This window comes from Vipera ursinii (genome assembly GCF_947247035.1).
Source record: "Vipera ursinii genome assembly, chromosome: 1".
NCBI classification, from domain to species: domain Eukaryota; kingdom Metazoa; phylum Chordata; class Lepidosauria; order Squamata; family Viperidae; genus Vipera; species Vipera ursinii.
In genome coordinates this window covers 282,777,609-282,803,823 of record NC_139512.1, presented here as the reverse complement: position 1 = coordinate 282,803,823, position 26,215 = coordinate 282,777,609, and the positions used below count along the sequence as shown (strand labels likewise).

The window sequence follows — 26,215 nt, the reverse complement described above, 5'->3', positions numbered from 1 at the left end:
AATAGGATCATTCAAACATGGTACATGATGTATTTTGTTAAAGGATGTATGCATGGAAAATCCATGGATGTGACATGTATTGAAATACTTGTTGATTATTTAGAAAATTTTTTAGAAATATGGGCAATGAGCTACTTATTTTTGTATTAACAATACAGATTATCCAGGTGCCTCAAGGAAAATATAAAATCTTACCTACAGAAAGGACAAAAGTTAGCCCTTATCCAGTGGCTCTCATACCAGGCCAGTTTCAGGAGTACTATAAAAGGTACCAGAGATTTGATGTGATTAAGCTAATGGTTTTTTTAAAAAAAAAATGTTTGTAGTTTTGCGGGCTAGATGCTAATTCAGGTGTAACATTTGATTCTTAAAGAAGAATTGATTAATTTATGTACTCATATAACTGTGTATACATATATGTACTGTGTATAAATATACATATTAACATCCTTTAAGCACTTCTTTTTAATATGTGGTTAAATTTTGTAAATGCTAAAATACTGAATTCGGTTTGTCACTACATGTATTTCAATTTGAATTGCAAGTTTAAAACTTTTTACTTAACTTTAGATACTCTCCTGATGAACTTCGATATTTGCCACTAAATACAGCTCTTTATGAGCCCCCCTTAGATCCAGATCTGCCTGCGCTGGATAGTGATGGAGATTCAGATGATACAGAAGAGCGAGCAGATGAAAAGCGGAAAATCAAAGGCAATTCGGTAAACCAAAATGTGCGTGTTCCAGATATACATTTTCAGCAGTGCGTGCTGGGTTTTCTGTAGTTTGGTCTATTTTATACAGTTTATTGGATTTTTATTACATTTTAGATACTATTATTATACTTTTAATCATAATGTTTTTTAAATATTTATTTGTATACGCCGGGCAGAATCATTGGGCTTTGTCAGAATATACTAAGAATATATATCAATACACTAAACCACGGGTCAGCAAACCACGGCTCTTTCAGCCTTCTCCTGTGGCTCCCAGTCATCCGCCATTTGCAGAGAGACAAGAGAGAGGCACTTGTGCTTCCCTTCTCTTTCTCTCTCTTTCTCCCCCCCCCCCCGTGTGTGTGTGTGTGTGTGTGTGTGTAAAAGAGAGTGGCCTCACGCTGTTCTCCGAGAAGCTGACAAGCTTATTGGGTGGGGCTCTTGCCTTTGCTGCATCTCCACAGGAAGCAGGAATGTGTGTCAGCTTGTCCAAGAACAGTGAAGCCAGCTTGCCAGGTGAGCAGAAGATCGGAGAGAGGGAGGGGGGGAGAGAGAGAGAGAACTCATGCAGAGCAGCCTCTATTTTTTAAAAAATTAAACTCTTCAATCACGTTCCCCTTCTTGCCTGTGTGCGTGCAAGATTTTTGCGGCTCCCAGTGTTTTTTTCCCCTCTGGGAAACGGGTCCAAGTGGCTCTTTGAGTGTTTAAGGTTGCCGACCCCTGCACTAAACTAATGAGCAAAGTTTTATCTTTGCTCCTCCCATGTAAAGAAGCAAAAAATGGTTTTTCCTTCATGTTACAGGACAACTCATCTGGCAATGTGTCTGAAGGTGAATGCACAGCAGAAAACCAGGAAGAACCTTTGCAGGGAAAACAAAAAACAAAAGAGAGAAATTCTACTCCAAGAAAAGAGGGTTCCAAACGATCTGTATCCAAATCGGTTCCTGGGTACAAGGTAGAAGAAAAAAGCCCCTGACTCAGCTTCTTTACTGATCAGCTTCTCTCCCTGAAATATTTAACTTTGTTTTTCAAAATATTGGAACGTCTGCTTACTATACTTGCTTAGCTGCTCTCCTGTTGTGCATTCCTGTTTGCTTCCTTACTTCCTGTTGCTTTATTTTACCTGGGGCCTTACTGTTTGTTACCCTGGCTGTGGAGTGGCTTCTATTTTCTGTACCTAAATGGTTCCTGAGCAATTGCAGCATGAGATCTGATTATTAAGATGGGCTTTCTTCCTCTTTTTTGCCAGGGTGGAGGAAAATGGCTTTGTTCTCCGAGCTTCAAAAGGTTGATAGTTATCTTTCAAATATAACATTGTGTTTTAGCTTAAAATAGCTTGCTGACCAGTATGGACTGGACAAGGACTGTAAAATGCAGCTAGAATATTGTACATACATATTTATATTTTCTTAACTTTTTCCAGATGAAAAGTATGTAATCTGTTTATGATATAACTTGGTGTTGGCAATCTTAAAACAATTCCCCACGTGTAGGAAGTTGGGAGGACGAGATTTGGCTTGAGCCATTTTCGTTTTTTAGGAAGAAATATTCAGATAGTCTAATGAAACCCTCACTGTTAGGTGCAGTGAAGGTCACAAGTTGGCCTAGGACTAGGTTCTTTTCCCTGTTGCTCTCCTCATTTTAACTTTTTCCAGATGAAAAGTATGTAATCTGTTTATGATATAACTTGGTGTTGGCAATCTTAAAACAATTCCCCACGTGTAGGAAGTTGGGAGGATGAGATTTGGCTTGAGCCATTTTCGTTTTTTAGGAAGAAATATTCAGATAGTCTAATGAAACCCTCACTGTTAGGTGCAGTGAAGGTCACAAGTTGGCCTAGGACTAGGTTCTTTTCCCTGTTGCTCTCCTCATTTTATGAAGAATGCCAGAATGAGTAGATGAACTTATTTGAAAGAAGGTTGTGCTAACCTTGTAGAATAGAACTGTGCAACAGGCCATCATTTTGCAGTTTAAAAAGTAGTTTGGGGACAGGATTTGGAGAGACGGTGGGCTCCAAGTGAGATACTCTTAGTATAGTTTTGGTTTTGTACTTCTAAGCAAATGACACAGAGGGAGTGGTTTAAGCTTACCAGGACTTAAGGAGTTATATTTTAAACAGTGATCATTACATAACATCTTTTAATTGTCAGTATTACTGGTGAACTTCAGTTTAGAATTAACTGAAATTTTAGATTGTAATTTTTATTGAGGATAAAGAAAATAAGCTGGAAGCTATTTGTTTACCAATAACATTTGTTTACCAGTAGATTCTGCTTACACAGAATAAAACATATGTTTACGTGTTTGAAGGGTTATAAGGAGGACAATTAAGGAAATAGTTCTGTGATCGAAAAAGTGATTAGGTGGTATCAGGCCTGAGAAGTTACATAGTGCAAGTAACATTTTGAAATATCGTAAGCCATTTTCAAACTACGTAACTTATATATTGAATGTATTACTGAATCATTCAAAGTACAGGACTCCAGTCACTTTTCAGTTAGAATTGAGTAGCTTTCTTTGAAGAAAAAAAAAGATTCCAAATACAATTTAACTTCATAAATGCGTGATTTCAGATACTTGTACAAAAATATTGAATGCTAGAAACCATTTCTTTTAAGGAGAAGCTTTTTAAAATGATACAGAAAATGTTTAGTTTTTTTGTAGACATGTCTATTTTTACATAACAGCCTTGCAAAATGTTTTATTTCATTGCAGCTTCAAGTGTGTGCTAGTAATTTATATGATTAACTTATGAAATCCAAAGATGAAGCTTAGGAAAGCATTGTAAAATTTTGAACTTGAGGTATTATGTGAGAAAAAACCATGCATATAGCAATGCCTGGCTAGTTTCTTGTGAAGGCACTGTATCAAAAACCAATATACAAACCTTTGATCGCTAAAGGAATTTTATTTTATATTACTAGTCACTGGTTGAAACCCATCCATATATAGTTGATCTATGGAGAAGTACTGAGAATTCTTTAAAGCAAACCTTAATGAGGTTAGAATATGAGGATTATCAGGGGCATTTTGGTCCCAAAAACAAAATACAGACTGATTAGAAAATAAAACAGTGCATTTTTTCACTTTAGAGTAGCTAACTCTATGTAAGAAGTAGTTTTAAATATCTAATACAATATATATTATAGAACTAATATAGTATGAACATCTTTATCAGTTATTGACTGCATTTAGATACATCATGTGCCTAAATAAGCCTACAAATGGGGATTTAAATATTCCCAGGAACCCTTAAAAGTTACAATGATTTTATTGCATAGTATTTACCCCATATATTAGATTATTTCTCTATTTACATTTTAAAACTAAAATTTAACTGTAAGAGCTTTTAGGAAAGATAAGCAAAATGTTAATACATATATTGCATGTATTACAAATGGGTTTCTTATATTTACCTTTTTTCTAAGCAGGCAGATTGATTTTTATTAATTTGTTAAACCATCTGTCTTTTTTAATGGGGGCATCATTCCTATTATCCTTCCTCAATAGCTATTATTCTAAAAGATGGAGGACTGATGATTATAATTGTCACGACAGTATTCTCAGAGTAAGGGAGAGATCCAGGTCTGCATATTTCAGTACAAAACAAGACTGAAGTACAAGTCTGTTAACTGATTATCCCACTCTTACTTTGCATTCTATAACTCTCTGATTTATGTTAATTTGCTTAGAAAAGAAGGCTCGTTTCCAGCCAATGTAATTTCTGGAAATATAGCATGCTTACGTATTTGAGGATAAGTTACAAATTCCATTGGTGTGGTTCAGACATATCATTTCATATCCAATACACGAAGCACAAAGCTTTATTGAAGTGTGAAGATGGAACATGTTCTCCTATTGACTGTTTCTCTTGCTTCAGAGGAGCTTTCTGTCCACTCTTTGCTTCTCCAGCTTTGGAGAATACTTCTTGGTTTACTTGAATCAGTTTCATGAAAACCAAAAAACTGGCTGAACAAATCCCAAAGTCACAGAAGCCAGGCATCAAGACTCATTGCCCTTGCTTTATTTAGAACTGACAAGTGAATATGATCTTGGCCGGTATACAGGATTGCAGTTTTAGTCTAAAATGAATTTTTGAAGCAGTAGGGTTGAAAATCGTACTATTCTTTTGCTTGTTAACTTGAAGATGACTAAAGCATCACTAAATCAGACAGGCAATGTTTTCCAGTGATCCCCCAGAATCATTTTTTTTTCTTTTTAGAATCGTTCCTAAATATGAATAGACTTTTTTTCCCCATTTCTATAGGAGAGACATCCATTTTTGGATGTTCTTTTAAATTAGTATATTGTGACTATTTTATTCCTAGATTTATAGAATAGAGATTTGGGGAAAGCATTATTGTTAAATGCCTCTTGGCTGGTGCAGTACCTAGAGTTCACAGAAATAGTAACTGCACTTAACTCAGTACAGGTATAGCAACGGAAAAGTAGTTTTGCATTGGGTGATTGAGAAGCAGCTTGCTGCTTCATACCGTAGCAGTAAGTATGCGTACAATAAAAGAAATAGCAAGTGTATTTTCTAATTGTTATCTTGATATAGCTTAAAAACAGTGAACTTTATAGAATGTAGCAGTACAAAAGGTGAATGCTGCAGATTTGGGTTTATTCCTTTCTTTGGGAGGAGCAGGGTATAAAAAGGTATGCAAGTAGGATTAGAATAGTAAATAAAAATATATGTCTGTTTCCACCATGGTTATTTATTATTTTGTAGAGATATTTGTGAATGTTAGACTCCTTTATCATTTCATTATATTTATGTATAAAACAGGTGGACTATGATTTTTTTTAAAAAAATAAATAAGCAAAAATATTGAATGCCTCTGTCATCTTTTAAAAAAGAGCTATTTATAAATGCCTTGTGGGTGTTTAAACAGAACTGTGGAGGCCGAGCATGCTACATAAAAAATTCTGAAATTAGGCTAATACATAGTAAACACATATTAACTCCTTTGAACTTTATATTTATTTATTTATTTAACTGCAATTTTCTAAATTTATTTTTAATCAGAAGAATTCAAATCTACTTTGCTTCTCTCAGCATTATTAAAATATTCCAGATAGATGTGTATAGCAGTGATGCCCTGCACACGCTTTTCATTCTTTCAGCAATTAAATGTTTTTGTTCTTACTTTGATACACCGCTTTTCTATTAAGAGCAAACTGTTGTTACAATTATTACCTTGTAATTTGTAGCCATTCTGATAAAGTAAGCAACCGTCCACCCACCCATGTTTCCATGTTGTCAATGTAACATGAGAAGAAATTGGTATCAGAGTTAGAGATTGTGTTGGATTCATTTAGTGTCTTTTCCTACTGGTGCAGGAAATATGTACTGTTATAGCATGAAGAATAGACAACTAAGGCCTAATTCAGCTTAAAAAGTATCTACCTCTGTTCTAGAATCTCTTCACCAGTATCATTTCCTCCATGTTCTGATTTATCAATGTCAAACATTAGTGCCCTCTTCCTCAATATCACATAAAGGCAGGACTGTTATCCTTGAACATAAGTGGAGGGAAAACGAAAATGTGCAAACTATATCTTAGTAATAAGATTAAAAATTATTTTATTATATATATATTATTGCACCTGTTTTAGTTTTGTTTATAGCAATATACAGTTAAATAATTTGTGGCTTTTTACAAATTCAAATATTCAAAGGGGAAAATAATTATTAGGGTAGCATACGTGTGGTTCAGCTACACAATTCAAATGTTATACAAATGTACTTTGTTTTCTGTTACATATTAAAGTTTTAATTGGAAATGTATCTAAATTTGAAAGAAAAATTGTTCAATTTCACCCATCTGTTTGATAAATTTTGGCAATTAGTATTATTATAACAATTCAAACAAGCCAAGAGCTTCATATTTAAGGTTAGGAGGTGATTTATTCAAAGGTAATTTGCAAAAATGCTTTCATTACAATCCACATAAAAATTTTATATTAAGTATCTGGAGTACTTTTGATTTTCCAATGTTACTTGATTCAGAGGAACTTGTATTTTTCTCCCTTCAACATTGATCTCAAATCTACACTCTAGGATTCCTCAAAGATGTGGAGCAGGTGTTGGTGGCAGGAGGGTTTTGGAATTGAAATGACATAACATTCTTTTCAAATGATAGTAGTTGCTCTTACATGCAGAAAAAGCACTTGTTGACATGAATGGTACAGGATTATGATTAGGGAAGATACTTGAAATTCTAATAAAGTTATAATCATGAGACACTCCTTATAATTTTCTCATTTTGTCAGACATAAGAGTCAAACAATTTGAATTGTTTATACAAATTGAAAATATAGATTCAGTTTAGGAAAACATAGTATAATGGATACAATCCATGGAACAAATATAGATGTATACAATTTGTTTTCTGTGCAGATGTAAAAATCGTTTGCAATTGATTTGTTGGTCCTTAGCCTCACAAAGAAGTACCAATTTCAACTTGTTTGCTTATATCTACATAAAATTTTGTTTATTGATGAAATAAACAGGTTTTAATCAGCTTTTGCATCAGACAAAAATATACTCAGAATTTTCAGTATATAATTTCAATACTATACTGCATGGGTGGCTAATATAATTAGCTTAATCTACATTTGAAGAATTATGTGTTACGAGATTTCATACACATTCAACTTACATAAGGAGATTAGAAATTCAATTATCCTTTTGAAATGTATTGATTAGTTGTGATTTTTATGGAATATTATGAGTATTATTATACATTATTATATTTTCACTGCATGTGTTTAAAATAGTCTCTATTCCACTGTTTTTCATATAATCAATACCTGTCAATTTGTAATCATATCCTGTTCTACACCACCCAGAAGGTTTGATTTATAGAAATTTAAATAACACACGTTTTTGAAAAAAAAAACCTGTATCAATTCTTCCGGAATGAATTTATAGCCCTCTTCTACCCTTCCAGCCAAAGGCCATTCCAAATGCTATATGTGGAATTTGTCTGAAGGGTAAGGAGTCCAACAAGAAAGGAAAGTCTGAAGCACTTATACACTGCTCCCAATGTGAAAACAGTGGTAAGTAACAAATCTGCTTTAAACATGTCTATATATTTAAACTGAAACAAAAATAACAAACTACATTTTTTGCAGTATTTAAAGTTTAATTACCACATTTGATACACTGAATTAAAGTAAATTCTGTAAAATCATTTTAGTCTTGTCAGGATCCTTCATATAACCATTCTAGTAATGATACTGGTTTTGATTTAGGACATCCTTCCTGTTTGGATATGTCTGCAGAGCTTGTTGCAATAATTAAGACCTATCCTTGGCAATGTATGGAGTGTAAAACATGCATTATATGCGGGCAGCCTCACCATGAGGAAGAAATGATGTTTTGTGATGTGTGTGATCGTGGCTATCATACATTTTGTGTGGGGCTTGGTGCTATCCCTTCAGGTAATTATATCAATTACACTTGTTCAGAGGATGAACTAAAATTCAAGATTTAGATTTTTTTTTCTTTTGAAAAGTTTGTACATCTAAAAGTTGGGCGTTATGTGAATACTGATCTTGTGTTAACTACCATTCTATTGACATTCTGAGTGTAGCTAAATATTTCATTAGTTTATGCTATAGCATCTTAAGTTTATTTAGGGGAATGAATATGAATGTATTATCTTAAATCCGAGTACATTCATTACTGGAATATAATTGAATCAATTTAGTGTAGTGTCTTTTTTAATAGGAGGGGCATAAAAAGCTATTTACAAATGTAATTTATAAAAAACATATGCTACTTATTAATATCCCCACTTCCCACATACAGCTGCAGTAGCCTTTTTAGACTACTTGGCAATTGGTCTTCTTTTAATTGACAGCTCTAATTTTGTAGGTCGCTGGATTTGTGACTGTTGTGAAAGACAACCTCCAATTCCCAGGGGCAGAGGAAGAAGAGGGAAGAGCAGCAAAGAAGGATAACTGCATATTAACTTCATAAAAACTAGTGCTAAACTTGGTGCTACTCTGTTTATCACTGTACAAGGAAAAACACCACTCAAAAACAGTTTCACCAAATAAAACTCTTTTTAATTTTAACATGGTGAGGAAGGTTATTCAATATCTTTTGTTGCATTAAAGACAGAGGTGAACATATCTGTATTCTGTACTTTATCATTTGTCTTAGATTTTGTTCTGCATAATAATCATTTTTATAGAAAACTGCAGAGTAATTACTTTTGTCCTCCATCCTATTCAAAGGGAAATATTTATTCAAGAGTATTAGTAGAGTAACAGAAAATCACAAAATAAAACACTTCATTAAGTATACAACTTTCTTGCATAATCAATTAGCATCTTATTTGTTTGAATACGATGCTATTATTGTGAAATTAAAGTGTATTGTAGGAACCAAGCTTAATTTAAGTCAAGTGGATTCTTGAATAATTCTCATTTCTTTCCATCTACAAGGAATCTCTGGCCATTCCAGCTGTCTAGAAAGCTGTCACACTTCAGAACAAAAACACAGAAGCTATAATTCTACTAATTTCTTATTATTGAAACTCTTCTAATCTTTCATTTCTTCTTTATGCTAAGGCCAGAAAATGAGTAAGAAATGCATGCCAGTGTCTCAAGAGAGCAACTCAAGTTGTAAACATGGTAGTGTTCTATATAGTGATAAGGGACTTGCTTTCTAGTATAATGCAATGCTTGGTTGCTAAACAGCTTCTTGAAATTAATGTAGATATGGCAAAAATTTCAACTTACAGTCCTTTTTCCTTACGGCTTTTCCTGGTGATGCAATATTAGTTTTTTCCTAGTATTTTTCCTCTTCATAGCATTTATTCAGAACATACTGTACTCATTTTCAAAACATTTCAGCTTCTGCCTTTCCAGTGATCTCAAGGTCTTTTCCAGATCACGTGGGAAAAATCTCACAGAAGTTGGAGGAATTCTGGAACAAGGAAGCTCAGGTATCGTTTCCTGAAGCTGCCAGTATGGTGGTACTTCCTAGTAGGTGATAATTACATGATTTTTAAGTAGATATAGATGGGTTTGCACTGTGGAAAATGATTTGAAATTAGAGTGGGCTAAATGTTCTAACGTCAACATTTCATGTTTGAAATCTTCATGCTTATTTATAAGTAATTCTGTATTCAGGTTGCTTCAAATAATAGGTGGTTAATGGTGGTTGAGAAAGCAGATGAACTCTTTTCCAAAATTCATTCTTCAAATCTTTCTCATGTAAGTATTTCTATTTTGGCCAAAGAAATACGGTAGTCTATATCTATCTTAAAATATATATATATATATATATAACATTATTTGTGAATATATTAACAAATGTGTTGAAATACTGAGCATGAATTCATATTTCTACAATTTTGAAGTTTTATTGAAAAATCACAGTGAATTGTAGCATCCGTTAACCCTGATCAGTTAAGAGAAAACCATACAAATACTGTACCTGCTACAATATAGCACTGGGAAAAGTTTACATTATAAAAATAATTATGGCTTTATTTTCCGATCCACAGCTTAGAACAGCATTCAATCAGTTGTACAGATTGCTCACACCCAAAGTTATAAATCTAAAAGAGAATTTCAAGTATTAATTTTAGTATTCCAATCAATATAGTCCAGAAGACGGATTCCTCGTCTTGATACTCATCTTCTGTTGAATGAAACTTCTGGTTCATTTTCATTTCTTCTGGATTGTATGAGCCACCACCAAATGGAGATTCTACAACTGTTTGATCATAGTACACTTTCATTTCAAATTCACTTTCCATATGAGAGGGATGACCATAAATTCCTATTCCCACTGGGCGACGAAAGTGTGCTGGCACATAAACCACATCTTGACCACAAGTTACAGACTGTAATTCATAATCATCAAAACTGGGATGAAGAGTTACATCAGATACATACAAGTCTGCATCGCCTTTTAAACTCTGCATCTGAAGCACTATTTTCCCTTCATGATTTAGTCTCAAGTAGCTGTAATTTCCAGCACCAATCTGACCTTGAACTACATGCAGGAGAATCCATTCTTCAGGTATATCCCCATCCTCATTAAAAGCACTTGTTATAAGAAGTCCTTGAAAAGTAAACAATATTACTAGTATCCTTTTGTAGTAATGGGCCATCACACCTGTGTTGGATATAAAATAAACCTGTTTTGTGACTGAAGTAATTCCATATACCATGTTCTAACACTCTTGTAACAAAGCAACAACAAGAAAAAATACAGTTTAAGCAAACTGTATTAATATTGAATAAATATAGAAAGGTTTTCCTCCTGGAAAATAAGTCAGAGATACTCTTCTGAAAATGTTTATACCAATGGGATGTCAAGATCAACTAGATAACACAGATTGAAAGCATGTCAATATTTTAGTAGTAAACATAATCTTTGTAAACATGATAGGAATAGGCTATTTTGCATAAAAATGGCCTCAGAAATAAGCATCCGTGATTTATTTAAATTTGAACAAGGGTATATAGATTTTATTTATTTTATTTTATTTATTTATAAAAGGGACACGGTGGCTCAGTGGGTTAGGACGCTGAGCTTGTCGATCGGAAGGTCGGCAGTTTGGCGGGTCGAATCCCGAGTGCCGCATAACAGAGTGAGCGCCTGTGACTCGTCCCAGCTTCTGCCAACCTAGCAGTTCGAAAGCACGTAAAAATGCAAGTAGAAAAATAGGGACCACTACGGTGGGAAGGTAACAGCGTTCCGTGCGCCTTTGGTGTCTAGTCATGCCGGCCACATGACCACGGAGACGTCCTCGGACAAGCGCTGGCTCTTCGGCTTGAAACGGAGATGAGCACCGGCCCCTATAGTTGGAAACGACTAGCACGCATGTGCGGGGGAACCTTTACCTTTTACCTTTATATAGATTTGCTTTTCTGTAGAATACAGGTTTTTTTCCCCCCTTTAAATGATGTACACAGTGGTTCTATACCACTATAGGCTTAATATGAAAATTAGGGCTATTCCATACATTTTCCACCATGCTTCAAATGTAATTTTATAAACACACTAAATAGATTGGATCCTAAACATACAGAGGCAGCGTGTTCTCATAGAATCACCACAGTAACTGCTTATCTTAACCTATCTTAATCTATAGATGCTGAAGGCAGAAAGAATCCCAGGCTCTTACAATACCCAGGAAAAGCAATTCTTCCCCCCCCCCCCTCGTCCTGAAATCGCAGGACAAAAGATGAATACACACTGCTTTTCAAATGTCAGAAGCAGGCAACTACAACCTAAAAGGTAACATCAATCCCCTCATAACGGTAATTTGCTAAGTAGGGCTTTGGGGGGCAGCGGGGAAAGAGTGGAGAGACGTGAAAGTGAAACCATAGAAACGCGCTCCAAGCTCCGTTATACCACGAATAACGGAGGCTTCCTGTGTTAAGTTAAACCGAATTTAGCCTCGACGTAGGAAGTTGCCAGGGCTATAAACTTAAGTCCCCTGCGGCCACGGACCCAGTGCCGGCTTGCTCATTTCTTTACACTCAATTTAATGCACCACCTCGGGGAGGTTTGCAATCCTGACAACAGGAAAGAGAGAGGCAGAGGAGGTTGCGAAGCTCTTGAGTGGACGCCAGAGAAGGCCCGCCAGGATAGCGTAAAGAAATTTGGAAACCCGGTCCGGAAGGAAAAATCTTCCGCCTCTTTCCCCTCAATTCGCCCGCTTCTTAAGGGCTTCGGGAAGAGTCTGCCAGGCTGGGGAGAAGGAACCTCTCGCCTAAAGCCGCTGGAGTCTTTAACTCAGGGGTCTTCCAACTTGGCCCTTTTATGACTTGTGGACTTCAACTCCCAGAATTCCTCAGCCAGCGTGTCTGGCTGAGGAATTCTGGGAGTTGAAGTCCACAAGTCATAAAAGGGCCAAGTTGGAAGACCCCTGCTTTAACTCTTCAGCAGCGCCTTTTAGACTGCCAGGCAAGAGACGGGCCACTCCCCCACACCCTCCGTTCGGTCCAGCCTCGCGCAAGAGCTCGCGAAGCTCTCCTCGGCCGCGCCCCCCCTTTCTTCCCCCCCCCCGCTCGCTTGCTCCGGTTTGTTCCCCAAACTCACCCCAGCGCGGAGCCACTTCGCTCGCTCTCCAGCCACCATCGAGGAGGCCGCCGGAATCTTTTGACAGAACGGCAACCCAGCTCACCACGAGACTCCCCTGTAGCTTCGCGAGATTTCGACTCGAGCTGGTCTACGGATTTTTGTTCTGGGAAGAGAAAAAAAAAAAAGGCGGAGCGATGGCTGGGAGGGATTATCCGGAGAAATTGTCTCGTTCTATCACCGTGGCAACAGGAAACAGGTCGTGAGCCGAGGTTGAAAAGCGGTCAACCATTGGCTGAAAGGAACTTTTGCTAGTAGTACTAGTGGAATAATGCCAGCAACCATTGGCTGTTTATTGTCGTTGTTGTTATTATTAGAGAAGTTTGAAGTACATGCGTGCCCCTCGTTCTCTTACTTTACTCAGCGCGTGAAACTAATTCATAAAAATGAGATGTCTTTCTGGCAAGATAAAAGAGAGCCGACTATTAAAAAAAAAATCATCTGTCGCAACATTTTTCAAAGCAGTTTACTAACAAAAGTGTAAAATATAAAACAAACTGACAAATATATGTATAATTGAATTGATTTGTAGTTAATCTGCAAGTATGACTGATTTCCTAGTAGCAATAACCATGATCAATTTCTTCCGTTCCTTTTAAGGGGATAGAAACCTACAAGATATTGAATAGTTTTCCTTTATTATTGCTGTCTGGCCACATATATGAAATGCTGCCTTAACCAAAGGGGTTCACAAAGGAAGCTGGGGGATAGTGAAGGAGGTAGACATATATAAAAAAGTGTGTTGTGATATCATAATGCAAGTTCTTTAAGTATTTGGTGTGTTATCAGGATACAACTAAAAGAGGCTGCATATGAAGTGACAACTCATGGAAATGGAAGAAGTCTCCTACAAAAAATAAATTAAAAATTAAATTACTGCAAGACCTATATGCTTTCACAGAAATATTTCATTTGGTCATTTCCCCTCAAAACATATATTTGAAAAAAGATATATATTTGAAATGTGTTAGGATAATACAATCATAATGAACTGTAGCAGTGGGATGCATAAAAAGTCTGAGGTCAGTTTGTTTTATACATGTGTATGTTTATATGCATACCATAAATACATATTTGTGGTATGTCTTTCTGTCTTTGTAAATATATAAATATAAAGTTTTGCATATATAAATCTGTTATAGTACAGAAATCAACTGCTTAGATGGCAGGAATTCTGTACAATACATGTAACTAAGAGTTTAGCATACAGAGGTCAGGATCAGCAGCCTATACAAAACTGGGCATTAATTATCTATTAAGTCAGAATTGAATGATCATTTTGATTTAGAGAATATGTCTTTAAGGTAAAATAGTGAAAATCTAAGTTGCATAATTAATTGTTCAAGTCACCATTTTTGGAACTGAGTTTTCTTAATTATGTATGGCACTCGTAACATAAGAGAAAAATATAGATGTTTTAATCTACTATATTTTTTGTTACATACAGTAAACATAGTATAGTAACCCCCTTGAATAGTGTATGTTTAGGAACACTCTTTTTACTCTGATTACTTGTTCTTTAAGAAGACAATCATTTTTCTGGAACCGTTCATAATCCATACAGGCAACAATTTATCAATTCTGGACTTGCAGGCAAACTTTCAAAGATCCAATTCCCTCCAGGAAAATGAGATGGATAGACAAATCGCCCACATATCGGGTTTAAGCTTGGCGTATTACCCTTAAAGACCGGTTGGAAAAGGAAGGAGAAAAGCAGTCTTATCTCCATCCCATACAGAACAGCGCAATTCTTCCCGGCTCTTCGGAACCGCTTGAAACGAAGCCCACAGGAAGACGAAGCCACGTCTAGAATTGGCTCCGAGGCCTTGCCGTAAGCGTCGTTGCTGTCTAGGAAACCAGGCGGCCGTCACATTCGGGCGCTCAGCCGGGAAGGATTTATGTTCATCGTCTAATCTTGCATACGAGAGGCGGTGACCAACACTCCTGGCAGCCAGGCACGGTAAAGACAATAACGTGGACCGTTTCCCGAGCAGGAGGCTTCTTTGGGATTGACGTCGTCGTGGGCTGATTTGCCCACCACGTTGAAAAAAGCGCGGCGCGCATCATATTTGGCGACCGGGCTGCCCTGCTGCAGGACTCTGCATTGTACTCAGTCGTGTTTTCGTTCCGTCCCTCTCCCCAACAGTCGTGGATATTTCACGCCCCACTGTTACGGTGGGATCCTCGCGGGAGAAAATCCCGACGAAGTTCACTTCTTCCCCAGGATTCTTTCTCTCGCGGACCTCTTTCTCGCAGAAAAGCCCGGGTGCAGTCCAACGACAGGCTGCCCCGTGGCTGGTTTCTCCGCGGTAGCAAAGCGGAACTGCCTGGGCTCAAGCAGCTTGCAAAACTAAATAATAATAATAATAATAATAATAATAATAATAATAATAATAATAATAATAATAATAATAATAATAATAATAATAATAATAATAATAATAATAATAATAATAATAATAATAATAATAAAAAAATTAGAGGTACCTGATCTGACCTCCCAAAATCTAGACAAGAACTAGATTGGCAACAATGAGACATAACAAGCGAGCTCTTTGTTGCTGTTGAGTGGTTGGCCAGAAATTTGCAACCCAGATCTGAAACCGTTTTATAAACCAAGCTAGCGGGGTTCATATAATGCAGCAAGCCTTAAATAAGCTTACTTTATGGTACTTCAAGGAAACGTGATCTTGTGAGGACCATAAGAACTAAAGATAAAAGGCAACAATGAGCCTGCAGAGGTATTTCCTTGCCTAATTTAAAAAGATCCACATGAATCCCAGCTCTTTGCTGTAGCAATTTTTGTTATGTTTTTCCCAATGTCCTCTTTCTGACCAGGAACAAGTTAAAACCAGTAATATATATTCATTTTTCACATCACAACTGATAATATCTGAAATGTTCAAATGGTATCTAGAGGATTGTTGTAAATCTAGGTTTCCATATATAATATGATTTGTACTTGTATAATGAAGGGCCTATATAGTTCATAAAATCCTATGCTATAATTTATTTTCTAATTTTAATTAAGGGACAGAATTCTATTCTACGGATTGCATAGTCTGGAGTGCATCCAAGCAAAGCTTTTATTGAGTAATTGCTACAGGCCATCACAGAATTTCATCAAATTCCTTATTGCTCTTACCATCTTTCTTTTTAGGAAAATCCACCGAGGAAGGACAGTTTGGGTGTCTGTGCACTCTTTTTGAATGGTAGCACTAGGAATTCTTTAGTCCAGCAGCTCCCAAACTTTTGGGCACCAGACACCCATTCCATGGAGAGAGGTTTTTCTGCGGACTGGAAGGGGCGTGGTTTCACATGATGCCTGCATCCCCTGGATGGGGCTTCACTTGTTTGTGCGGCCCAGTTTCTGGCATGCCATGGACTGATGCTGGTCTACAGACTGGGGGTTGAGGATACCTGCTCTAGTCTGTAAATGCCCAGATGAAAAAAGAAAGAAAATGTCTCAGTATGCTTTCCAGAAAGAGGCTCTTAAGTGTTGATTGTTTCAGTGTAAATTGCAAAAATAATTGCAGGTGACAACCCATCTTCTGGAGAAACCAACTTTATTTTAAAGCAGCAAGAGTTGTTTGACAGCAATTCCTATCCCTTGTATTTGATAGAATTGTTGGAATTTAGAGTTCAGAAATTCTAACTCCTGCATCTATCTGCAGTCCCTCAGACTTATCTTATGAAATTGCACATTTTAGTGTAATAATTCATATTTAAATAAATTGTATCATTCACTTTATCTTAAAATGATTTAAATGAGAATTATTCAATTATTTTTATAAGTTTGGGAGACTAAACTAGACCCTGAGCTACTTTCACTAAGGATAAAATACTGTACACAATATTGCGAATGATATGTAAATACAAAATACCTCTAAATATAATCAGTGATATAATTATATCCAATTTATTATGTCTCAGGTATACTATGGAAAACCTCATGGACCTGTACTCCACTGAAGATGGATATAACAGCAGCAACATTGTTCTTGAAAAACAAGTATTTAGATCAAAAGTACCAGAATCACATGTTCAACTGGCTTGTAGCCTCCATTACTGTGCTTTTCCCTTAAATGGAAATGAACTTTGTATTTGGAATATGAGTGATGATCCCTACCGTCAGGTTAAATACAAGTTTCTTTGTGGGCATTAATGCTGAAAATAACATTTTAGAGAAAGCAATCCACAAGCATCACTTGTGCCAATCCTTTTGAAATGAATATAGAAGTGGTTAAAAGCATATGTCCAGGAACAGCAAATATGATACCAGTGATGACCTAAAGTACATATTTTCATATTTAAATAGATATTCTATCATCTATTTATTATGGCAAACACGCAACATATTTTTGTGTTTGCCTTATGTCAGATTCCTTAGTGCAATTCCAGATGAAGTTTTCATCCTACGACTGCCCTGCCACATTCACAGAACTTACTAGGGTTCAGCCATCCTTATCTTGTACTTGTGAACCTGCCCATATTTCATTTTCTCCCATTTTCATTTTTTTTACAAGTCCCCCCTCCCACACACATACAGAATGTTATGGAAAAAATATTTCCTCATTTTCTTTCTCTTACTTCAGGATTTTGCCTACTAAAACGTATCCTAGACTGATATTTGCAAGGGAAGGCAGTCTTAGAAAGCTAAAGTGAGGGTGGAGCAATAAAGCATATTGCTGTGTCTAATATGATTTTATCTATACTGTATATTTCCCTTAAGGCCTATAAAGAACATTTCAAAAGAAGTTTACACTTTTTGATTTTGTGCACTGCATCCGCCTTAAAATAACCCAAATGTTTTTTTTTCCTTTCTTTTGTTCAGCCATTACGCTTAATAGGTCATCACCACTCGATTACTGCACTGGCATTTGGGACCAAAGTCAATCCTCTCCTTCTTTGCTCTGCTTCCCATGATTATGTGATAGTTTGGAATCTGGATGAATGTACAAAGAAGGTGCTAGAAGGTCTGCTTTTGGTGCTGTATTTAATACACTTGGAACCTCTTTACAATGGAAAATAGATTAGCTTTTTTGCATTATGATTCAAACAAAGCATATGTATTGAATAGGTTTTGTTGAAATCATAATCCGAAGAAAATTTTAATACATAAAAAATGAATGCTTCACTCAGATAATAGGAATACATTGAGATATATGTGGTTGAAATAACTGAATTAGTAACCTTCTGGATCACAGTCTATCTATAGAGGTAGGCACTCTTATTAACTTCTGGTTCCATTGTTCAAAAATCTTATTAATTGTGTCCAATGTTAAAATATTTTGCTTTCTCCTGTATTGGAAGGTCAAGTTTGAATGTTCATCTTTAATTGTAATCTTTAGTTCCTTCTAGAAATTAATGTTAAGTTTTATCTCTTCAAATAACAATTTCTGAGTCTAGTATATGTGATACCTGAATACAAATGTAGGTTATATTCAGAGAAAATTGACTGATATAACAGTATAAAAATATAAAACCATCTTTTATTTTCATGTATGTTTATAGGTAGTGTCTGACTTATGACTATAATCAGGGCCAGAATCTCTATCGTAAAGCAAGGCGGCTGTTAAATGAATTCCACTAAATTTTATGACCTTTTTTTGCCACAGTTGTTAAATGAATCCCTGCAGTTCTTAAGTGAATATACAGTTAAGAAAATCTGATTGCTCTCATTGACTTTTCTTATCGGAAGTCACTTAGGGAGGTCACAAATGGCAATCACATAACTCCAGAAAAATGCAACTGTTGATAATGTATGCCAATTGCCAAATACCCAAATTTTGACCCTGTCACTGTGGGGCTGTTGCATCAGTCATAAATGTGAGGACCATAAGTCGCTTTTTTCAGTGTGTCTGTAACTTCATGTGGTTGTTGAATAAATGGTTATAACTCAAGCACTGTGTATTATTTTTCTAATACATTCAAAATCGCATTTGCTTGCAATGTGCAGATTTGAATTTGTCTTGAATTTCTATCCATTTTCCATGAATCTGTAATGTAGAAGGGCAACACGAAAAATTTGGCTGCTTTAGCTGTACCTCTCAATCCACTTACCTGGATACAGTTATAAACTTACTGACCTCAATAGGGAATACTTCTGAGAAGACACATAGGATGTTGTGAGAAGTTCTTTAAGATGTAATAACCATGTTATTTTTTTCAGAACATTTGTATGACATTAGGATATTTGTTTTACTTATCACTGCTGACTCTTCAGTTGATGGAATAATTTTAATAATTAAATGATTTGTTTCAATTATGGCAGGGTTAATGCCACAAGGTATTGTGATAGGGACACTTCTGGGGATGGTGCTTTATGTTCGCTTTAGTCCAGATGATCAGACTGTAGCAGTATGTGCTGGTAATCGAATCTACATGCTAGATGCAAAGGTAAAAACCATATTAGAACATGCTTCCACTGGAATTCCCACTAGTGTGGCTGCTAATGCACACAATTCTTTTGAATAGCCTTTGAAAAAAATCACATCCGTATCCTCCAATGGATTCCACTGCTTTAGTGTAGTGGAAAAGATTGCAGCAGAATAATTTGCAAAGCTTCCATTCCAAATGCTTTTCACAGCCCTACCATAGATTCTTTTTAAAATGCGTTGCACAGTTCTATTGCATATGTAGTTTGTAAAATAAATACTTATTAACATATACTATTTCATAGAATAAGCAAAAGTTGAAAGCTGTTTTTATCATTTTGCAAAAGAAGAGTGTTTTTTCCCCTTCAAAGTAACAATGTGGTGATATTAGGAGGTATTCCCAAAAACCTTTGCAACCCATTGAACAATAAAAACTGCTTGCTTTACAATTCAGTATTTTCTCAACTTATGTATAAGCAAGATCAAAGTCCCAGCTTCACAATATAAGCAAGACCCATTTTTTTATGTAATATCCTTCCTCATTCAAAAGGATGATATGAACTATAAGTCAGATTATCTCTGATTATGTTGCTTTATTCAAGGATAAAGATAATAAACTGATTCAGACTTCCACACGTAGATAGAACAAGAAGAATCATACATTAACAATAACACTGAGTATGTTATGGATTATCCATGCCTTTGATTAGTTAATGCCTATGTGTAATTTGTTTGATATTTAAAACTAAAGTCTAGGGGAAATGACACCATCTCATTTTGATTATTGTAAAATATTTAATTAGCTCATATACTACTTAGAATGTAATGTAAACTATATGAGATCAGTGTCATCTTGATCTTTGTGCTCTTGATTTGCTTGCTGGAAGCTCAATGATCATTGAGCTTCCCCACCACACTGGCAGAGCAAGCTACTGTATATAAACAGGGTAAATTCAAACTTGCTACAACTGGTGATATTACTTCTAGTAGGTGCATGAAATACCTGCAGTCCAACAACTAAGCTGTGAATTATTTTGATTTAATTTAAATATGAATGGTGCAAAGCTTTTGTAATCAGTTTTAAATTAACTAGATATATAATGAAATTAGATCTAGTATTAAAATAGAGGTAAATGTAACAGAAGACATGGAGGAGAAGCCTAAAAGTGGCAATGGAATTTCATTTCATATTTAATGGAAGTGATACCTAAAACAGAATTGTGGTTCAGTGGCTTTGCTAGCCTTAGGAGATATCTGATAAGGTTGAGGGATTTTTTCCCCTTATATGTAAGGTAGCTTTGAAATTTAATTAAATTTGATTAAATCAATCATGGTTGTTAAATTTGTCTGTGACCATATTAGCATTATAATTTTTCACACCAATCTATTAAAACGTTATAAATAACCAAATTCTGTCAAATCGAACAAATATGATTTACTTTTTTTCCTGTACTGATGGCAGGATAAAGCGATACTTTCTGAACTAGAAGGCCATCTAGCACCAGTAACTGCTGCTGAATTTTGTACTTGGGAGAAAAATATACTTATATCGATTTCTGAAGATAGAAGTTTTAAGGTAAGTCCATTGTTTCTGTCTTTTGTTCTTTTTCACTGCAGACTTATAAAAGTAAAATCACTTCAATATTATAAAATGGAGATTTTTAAACCAGAGAAGTAAGCATTATAAAAAAAATTCATATTAGGAAGAGAACTACAAACTTTGTAATATCAAGAAATATCATTAACTTTTGGTCATTCTGTATTGCTTGTTTTCTATATTTTTCCTACTGTGAAATCAGTTGAAAACTTATTAGATTTTAAGAGCATAGAACAAATCTAGTTTCCTCTGAAAAATTTGTTGTTTTATATTTGGTTGAGGAATAGTGAATACTAAATTAGGTAAATTGTAGGTGTAATTTTCTGTATACATCAGGAGCTAATTCCATAGATTAGAAGTGCTAGCAGTGTAGTGAATAATTTATTTGAAATTTTGATATTATTATTATTATTATTATTATTATTGTTGTTGTTGTTGTTGTTGTTGTTGTTGTTAACAGGGCATCACATTGGTTGCTTTCATAGTGATATAAATTGACTATTTAATCTCATGTATTTTTCAAAAGGTTTGGGATTACTGTATTGGACTGCTAATATATCAATCAGCAGTAATAACAGGTAGGTTTTAGATGCATACGATTCATTACCAACCTATGTTCCATTTATAAAACAATGTGTGCTAGTATTATTGCTTGGCAGAATGGGCAGTTGCTGTAGCTACTTATTCAACAGTGGTTCTGTATCCATAAGAAATTCATTGCAAGGGTATGAAGCATAAAGATTCATTGCATGGGAATGAAGAATCTCTGGGAATCAGGGGTCATATATATTTAATAAATAAAATAAAGTTTTCAACCAAAGATTTCTAAATAATTTTGAAAAGCAGCTTCTGGAAAGAGAGTTTGAAATGGAGAAGCTGTGAGATGGGGGAAGGCAGAAAACATAAATTATATTCTTAACTCATGCTTTTGTCTGCAGCACCTTTGTGCAATACAAGTGAGTTGTGATTAATATGTGTTTGAATAGTGTGATATTCAAACCTCTGAAGTTGCACATTCTTAGTATACAATTATTTTCAGCAATTCATGAAAACATTGTGCAGTATCAGCAGTGTGTTCACTTGAGGAAGAATAACACCATTTGCCATTTTTAGACATAGCAATCCATTTGTAAGTTTTACTTTGACTTATATGCAAATTCAGATTAAAGGCAAATTTAGGAATGGAACTGGTTATCAAAACCGGGGACTGCTTGTATTATAGAATAGTTTTAAATGAACTATAGGTGGTGCTAGAGTTTGTATTATAATACATTAATAACAAGGAGGACTTTTTTTTACAGCGTTTCCTCTTTTAAGTCTCTTTATTGATGAAGCAAATAAACAGATTATCACTGGATGTGCAGATGGACAGGTAACAAATATATACACAGTGTGACTATTTGTAATTTACTATTATAATATTAGAAAATTCATATTTCATTTCTGATGAGCCGGTTTAGATCATAGTTCAATAATATACACCTTCTATTAAAGTCTCAAATTAATCTATTTCTAAATGTCAAGGTAATTGACCATTGCCTTCTTCCATGATTTTTTTTTAAAAAAATTGTTTCATGTATAACTTGGGATTCCCAAAATATCATTATATATAGAAAATATTTTACTGTTTTTCTCTCTCTCTCTGTGTGTATACATACATACATACACACATACATACATACATACATACATACATATACACATACACACACATACACACCTATTATACATTTCTCTTTTATATACATATATAACTTTTGCATATATAGTGATTGCTGATTTTCACTCATTTTATACTTCAATTATAAAAAGTAAGTTGTAATGCCAGGAAAAGTGATTTTAATTTCTACGTTATAAGCCAGTCAAAATAGAAGAAGTTGGTTGCCAAAACATTGGTGAAATTTAAGAAACTGCGGGTTTTAATTGTAATCATTGTATTGAAAAAATATGGTATATTATCTCAATTCAATGGTTACATGCTTACCACTGAACTGAGATAATAAAATTAAAAACATTTTTACCGTGATTAATGTGAAAAAGTAAGCTACAGTAATTGTATTCTTTTTCTTTCAGGTGTGGATCTTCAGCTTGATTAGTGGACATCAATATCGCTGTGTGATTCATATTAATATAAAGAAAGAGAGGAAAAAGTTTTACAACAAAGTAACAAAGTTTGAACATTTGGGTAATGTTGGGCAAAGACATTTTACAATTTACTGATTGGCAAATAATTGAATATGTGCTGTACGAATTTACACTTTTTGATTGGAAGATATTAATTCTATTGTTCAAACATGAAGTGCCTTCATAAAGAAATTAAGGACAACTCAGAAATTAAGACAAAGTTGAAATATCCCTGCTGTATGTTATTTAAATTTGTTATGCCAATATTACCAGAACATGAAGTCGGTGAAGAGAGGTGATGGGCAATGATGTGCTTTGCTGAGTTTGTACCATATTTTTTGCTCCAAAACTGAACCTAAACCATACATTACTCCAAAACTACAAATAAGAAATGTAGTGTATTTCAGCGTAAAATAATTGAAAATCTCACCACAGAAATTGACCAACAAATCCACATTTAATAAAACTTATTAAGCTACACTTTCTTGTAGTTTTCATTGAATATCTTAGTAATCTATTTCTGGTATAATCACACCTCTGCATTTCCCAGATCAGAAGCAGAATATTTCTCAGACATTTACTGGAAGCAATATAGAAGAAGAAGAAGATGTGGTTGAAACTACCTTTCCAATCCTTAGAATTGAACACTGTGATAACCCAGCAAATTTTGGTGATGAAGAATCTAGGTGAGTGGGTTCTTCAGCTGAAGTGCAGGTAATATAACAGAGTTGGAAGGGACCTTAGAGGTCTTCTAGTCCAACCCCCTGCTGAAGCAGGAAACCCTATACCATTTCAGACAAATGGTTGTCCAATCTCCTCTTAAAAATTTCCAATCTTAAAAAAAATTGGAGCACTCACAACTTTTGGAGGCAAGTCATTCCACTGATTAATTGTTCACACTGTCAAGAAGTGTCTTGCCTTTCAGCCCTTCTTCTTTGCGGCAGCCCCTCAAATATTGGAACATTGCTATTGTGTCACCTCTATTCCTTCTTTTCATTAAACTAGACCTACCCAGACAGGGACGCGGTGGCTCAGTGGGTTAGGACGCTGGGCTTGTCTATCAGAAGGTCAGCAGTTTGGCGGGTTGAATCCCGAGTGCCGCGTAACAGTGAGCGCCTGTTACTCGTCCCAGCTTCTGCCAACCTAGCAGTTCGAAAGCACATAAAAATGCAAGTAGAAAAAATAGGGACCACTACGGTGGGAAGGTAACAGCGTTCCGTGTGCCTTTGGCGTCTAATCATGCCGGCCACATGACCACGGAGACGTCCTAGGACAAGCGCTGGCTCTTCGGCTTTGAAACGGAGATGAGCACCGGCCCCTAGAGTTGGAAACGACTAGCACGCATGTGCGGGGGAACCTTTACCTTTACCTTAGAGATACCCAATTCCTGCAACTGTTTTTTATTTTATATTTTATAACACACTGTTTTTTTATTACATTATAATATGGAAAATGGAGGTAGTGACAGATTTTATTTTCCTGGGCTCCAAGATCACTGCAGATGGGGACTGTAGCCAAGAAATTAAAAGACGCTTGCTCCTGGGGAGGAAAGCCATGGCAAATCTAGACAGCACACTAAAAAGCAGAGACATCACCCTGTCAACAAAAGTGCGTATAGTCAAGGCTATGGTCTTTCCAGTTGCAATGTATGGTAGTGAAAGTTGGACCATAAGAAAGGCTGAGCGCCAAAGAATTGAGGCCTTTGAACTGTGGTGCTGGAGAAGACTCCTGCGAGTCCCTTGGACTGCAAGGCGATCAAACCGGTCAGTCCTAGAGGAGATCAATCCTGACTGCTCTTTAGAAGGCCAGATCCTGAAGCTAAAACTCAAGTACTTTGGCCACCTAATGAGAAGGAAGGACTCCCTGGAGAAGAGCCTAATGCTGGGGAAGATCGAGGGCAATAGAAGAAGGGGACGACAGAGAATGAGGTGGCTGGATGGAGTCACTGAAGCAGTAGGCGTGAGCTTAAATGGACTCCAGAAGATGGTAGAGGACAGGAAGGCCTGGAGGAATGTTGTCCATAGGGTCGCGATGGGTCGGACACGACTTCGCAGCTAACAACAACAACAATATGGAAAAAATAATCAGATAGATGTGTATAATATTCTGTAGTAGGTTTAAATGTTACCATAACTGTCCAAGGTTATTGTATAGTGGGGATATTGTGATAATTAAATAATGTAGAATACCAAAGCTTTTAATATAAATATACAAATTATAAATCAGACAAATCAAAACAGAGAAAAGTCTCATCTTGCATCTTGCAGGGAAGTGATATTGTTTGAACTGTGTCTCATTTAGGGTTCCTTTTCTGACACTGCTGTGATCATTAATTCTAAGTAATTATCTTGCAATGTTGAGCACTTATTGAAAAACAGATTTAGATGTTGTTTGGAAGAAGGCTGCAGATCCTAAGTGTTAGAAATTCTATCTGTGCATAATTTCCAGTTCATACAGCCATGACATGTAAAAGTATATTCTTGTATATAAAATGAAGATACTTGAGGATTTTTTTAAAAAAAATATAGTTTGTTTTTGTGTAGATTTCCTGATGTGGGTACCCAGTATTTGTGGATTGGAAGCTCTACTGGTTTATTCATAATTAACAATGCAAACTTTGAGTTGGAAGCTGCTTTACATTACAAAGGTGATATATTTATGATAATCTGTACTCTTTTTCCTCTCTTTTAATAAATAAATATTACATTAATTTCATATATGGAAGACTTTGATTTCTGTTTGCAGTGAACAATATACAGATAAACAATTCATTAACATTTATTTGTTTCTTAATTTGTGATTATCACACTAGAAATACATTTCAGAAATGTTCGAATTAAAATATTTTGTGTATTATTTCAAAATGCATATGAGAAATGAAGTGGACTCGGGATCTCATCATTGCTTTAATGAATTTTTAAAATTTTTGTTTTATTTATATTTGGTTGCATGTGAAGATTTCACTGGTCTTAGTATCCAGATTGCTGGGTCCTGTGCTTTAAGGAGGAAGGCAGTCAATGGTAAGGTGAGAAATTGATTTTAAAATTTTCAATATAAGACAATATAATTTAAAACTGCAAATTAATTTTGTTTGGTGTGGTATAAATTGCTTCAAATTTAAATGGTTTACAAGTACACATAATAAAAATAGAAAATAGAAAAAAATACAACTTTCTACAATAAATAAATCATCCAACAATACAAACATCAACCCACCTAAAGTTCTACAGCATCAGTTTGAGCCCAAGACTCTCAGCAATTCCATTATCTTGTTCAAGACTGGA

The 26,215-nt window shown here is 35.4% G+C and overlaps 3 protein-coding genes across 4 annotated transcripts in view; 2 read left to right on the top strand and 1 right to left on the bottom strand.

The window, feature by feature from the left end:
• The first annotated feature begins 23 nt into the window (after positions 1 to 23).
• On the top strand, positions 24 to 8,780 carry PHF10 (PHD finger protein 10). 2 transcript variants are annotated; one of them, XM_083348218.1, is made up of 6 exons: positions 24 to 268; positions 571 to 721; positions 1,518 to 1,670; positions 7,672 to 7,780; positions 7,976 to 8,164; positions 8,601 to 8,780. In XM_083348218.1, the coding sequence occupies exons 1-6, from the start codon at positions 120 to 122 to the stop codon at positions 8,684 to 8,686; spliced, it is 837 nt and encodes a 278-aa protein (XP_083204344.1). In that variant the 5' UTR covers positions 24 to 119; the 3' UTR covers positions 8,687 to 8,780. The 2 variants fall into 2 exon arrangements, with proteins under 2 accessions (XP_083204344.1, XP_083204343.1); XM_083348217.1 differs by having other exon boundaries at positions 27 to 268; positions 571 to 733.
• Positions 8,781 to 10,296: 1,516 nt separating this feature from the next.
• LOC310631627 (UPF0669 protein C6orf120 homolog) lies at positions 10,297 to 12,891 on the bottom strand (the record flags this gene model as incomplete). The annotated part of the gene is made up of 2 exons (XM_083348219.1): positions 12,795 to 12,891; positions 10,297 to 10,859 (listed from the first exon to the last, which is right to left on the bottom strand). The coding sequence occupies exon 2, from the start codon at positions 10,852 to 10,854 to the stop codon at positions 10,297 to 10,299; it is 558 nt and encodes a 185-aa protein (XP_083204345.1). The 5' UTR covers positions 10,855 to 10,859; positions 12,795 to 12,891.
• A 3,881-nt stretch (positions 12,892 to 16,772) lies between these two features.
• Positions 16,773 to 26,215, top strand: part of WDR27 (WD repeat domain 27) — a 64,510-nt gene continuing 55,067 nt past the window's right edge. The window contains exons 1-10 of the mRNA XM_083348815.1: positions 16,773 to 16,968; positions 17,668 to 17,809; positions 19,108 to 19,232; positions 20,673 to 20,786; positions 21,334 to 21,385; positions 22,109 to 22,179; positions 22,881 to 22,992; positions 23,482 to 23,617; positions 25,475 to 25,578; positions 25,889 to 25,956. Of these exons, the coding sequence (XP_083204941.1) occupies positions 16,774 to 16,968; positions 17,668 to 17,809; positions 19,108 to 19,232; positions 20,673 to 20,786; positions 21,334 to 21,385; positions 22,109 to 22,179; positions 22,881 to 22,992; positions 23,482 to 23,617; positions 25,475 to 25,578; positions 25,889 to 25,956 (1,119 nt within the window). The 5' untranslated portion in view covers position 16,773. The remainder of the gene's footprint in view (positions 16,969 to 17,667; positions 17,810 to 19,107; positions 19,233 to 20,672; positions 20,787 to 21,333; positions 21,386 to 22,108; positions 22,180 to 22,880; positions 22,993 to 23,481; positions 23,618 to 25,474; positions 25,579 to 25,888; positions 25,957 to 26,215) is intronic.

Bases quoted from the DNA above. Each gene is read 5' to 3' on its own strand.
- PHF10 (XM_083348217.1), top strand. From the start codon at position 120: ATGGGCAATGAGCTACTTATTTTTGTATTAACAATACAGATTATCCAG. The intron at 7,781-7,975 runs GTAAGTAACAAA...GTTTTGATTTAG, and splicing joins CTCCCAATGTGAAAACAGTG to GACATCCTTCCTGTTTGGAT. The intron at 8,165-8,600 runs GTAATTATATCA...CTAATTTTGTAG, and splicing joins GCTTGGTGCTATCCCTTCAG to GTCGCTGGATTTGTGACTGT.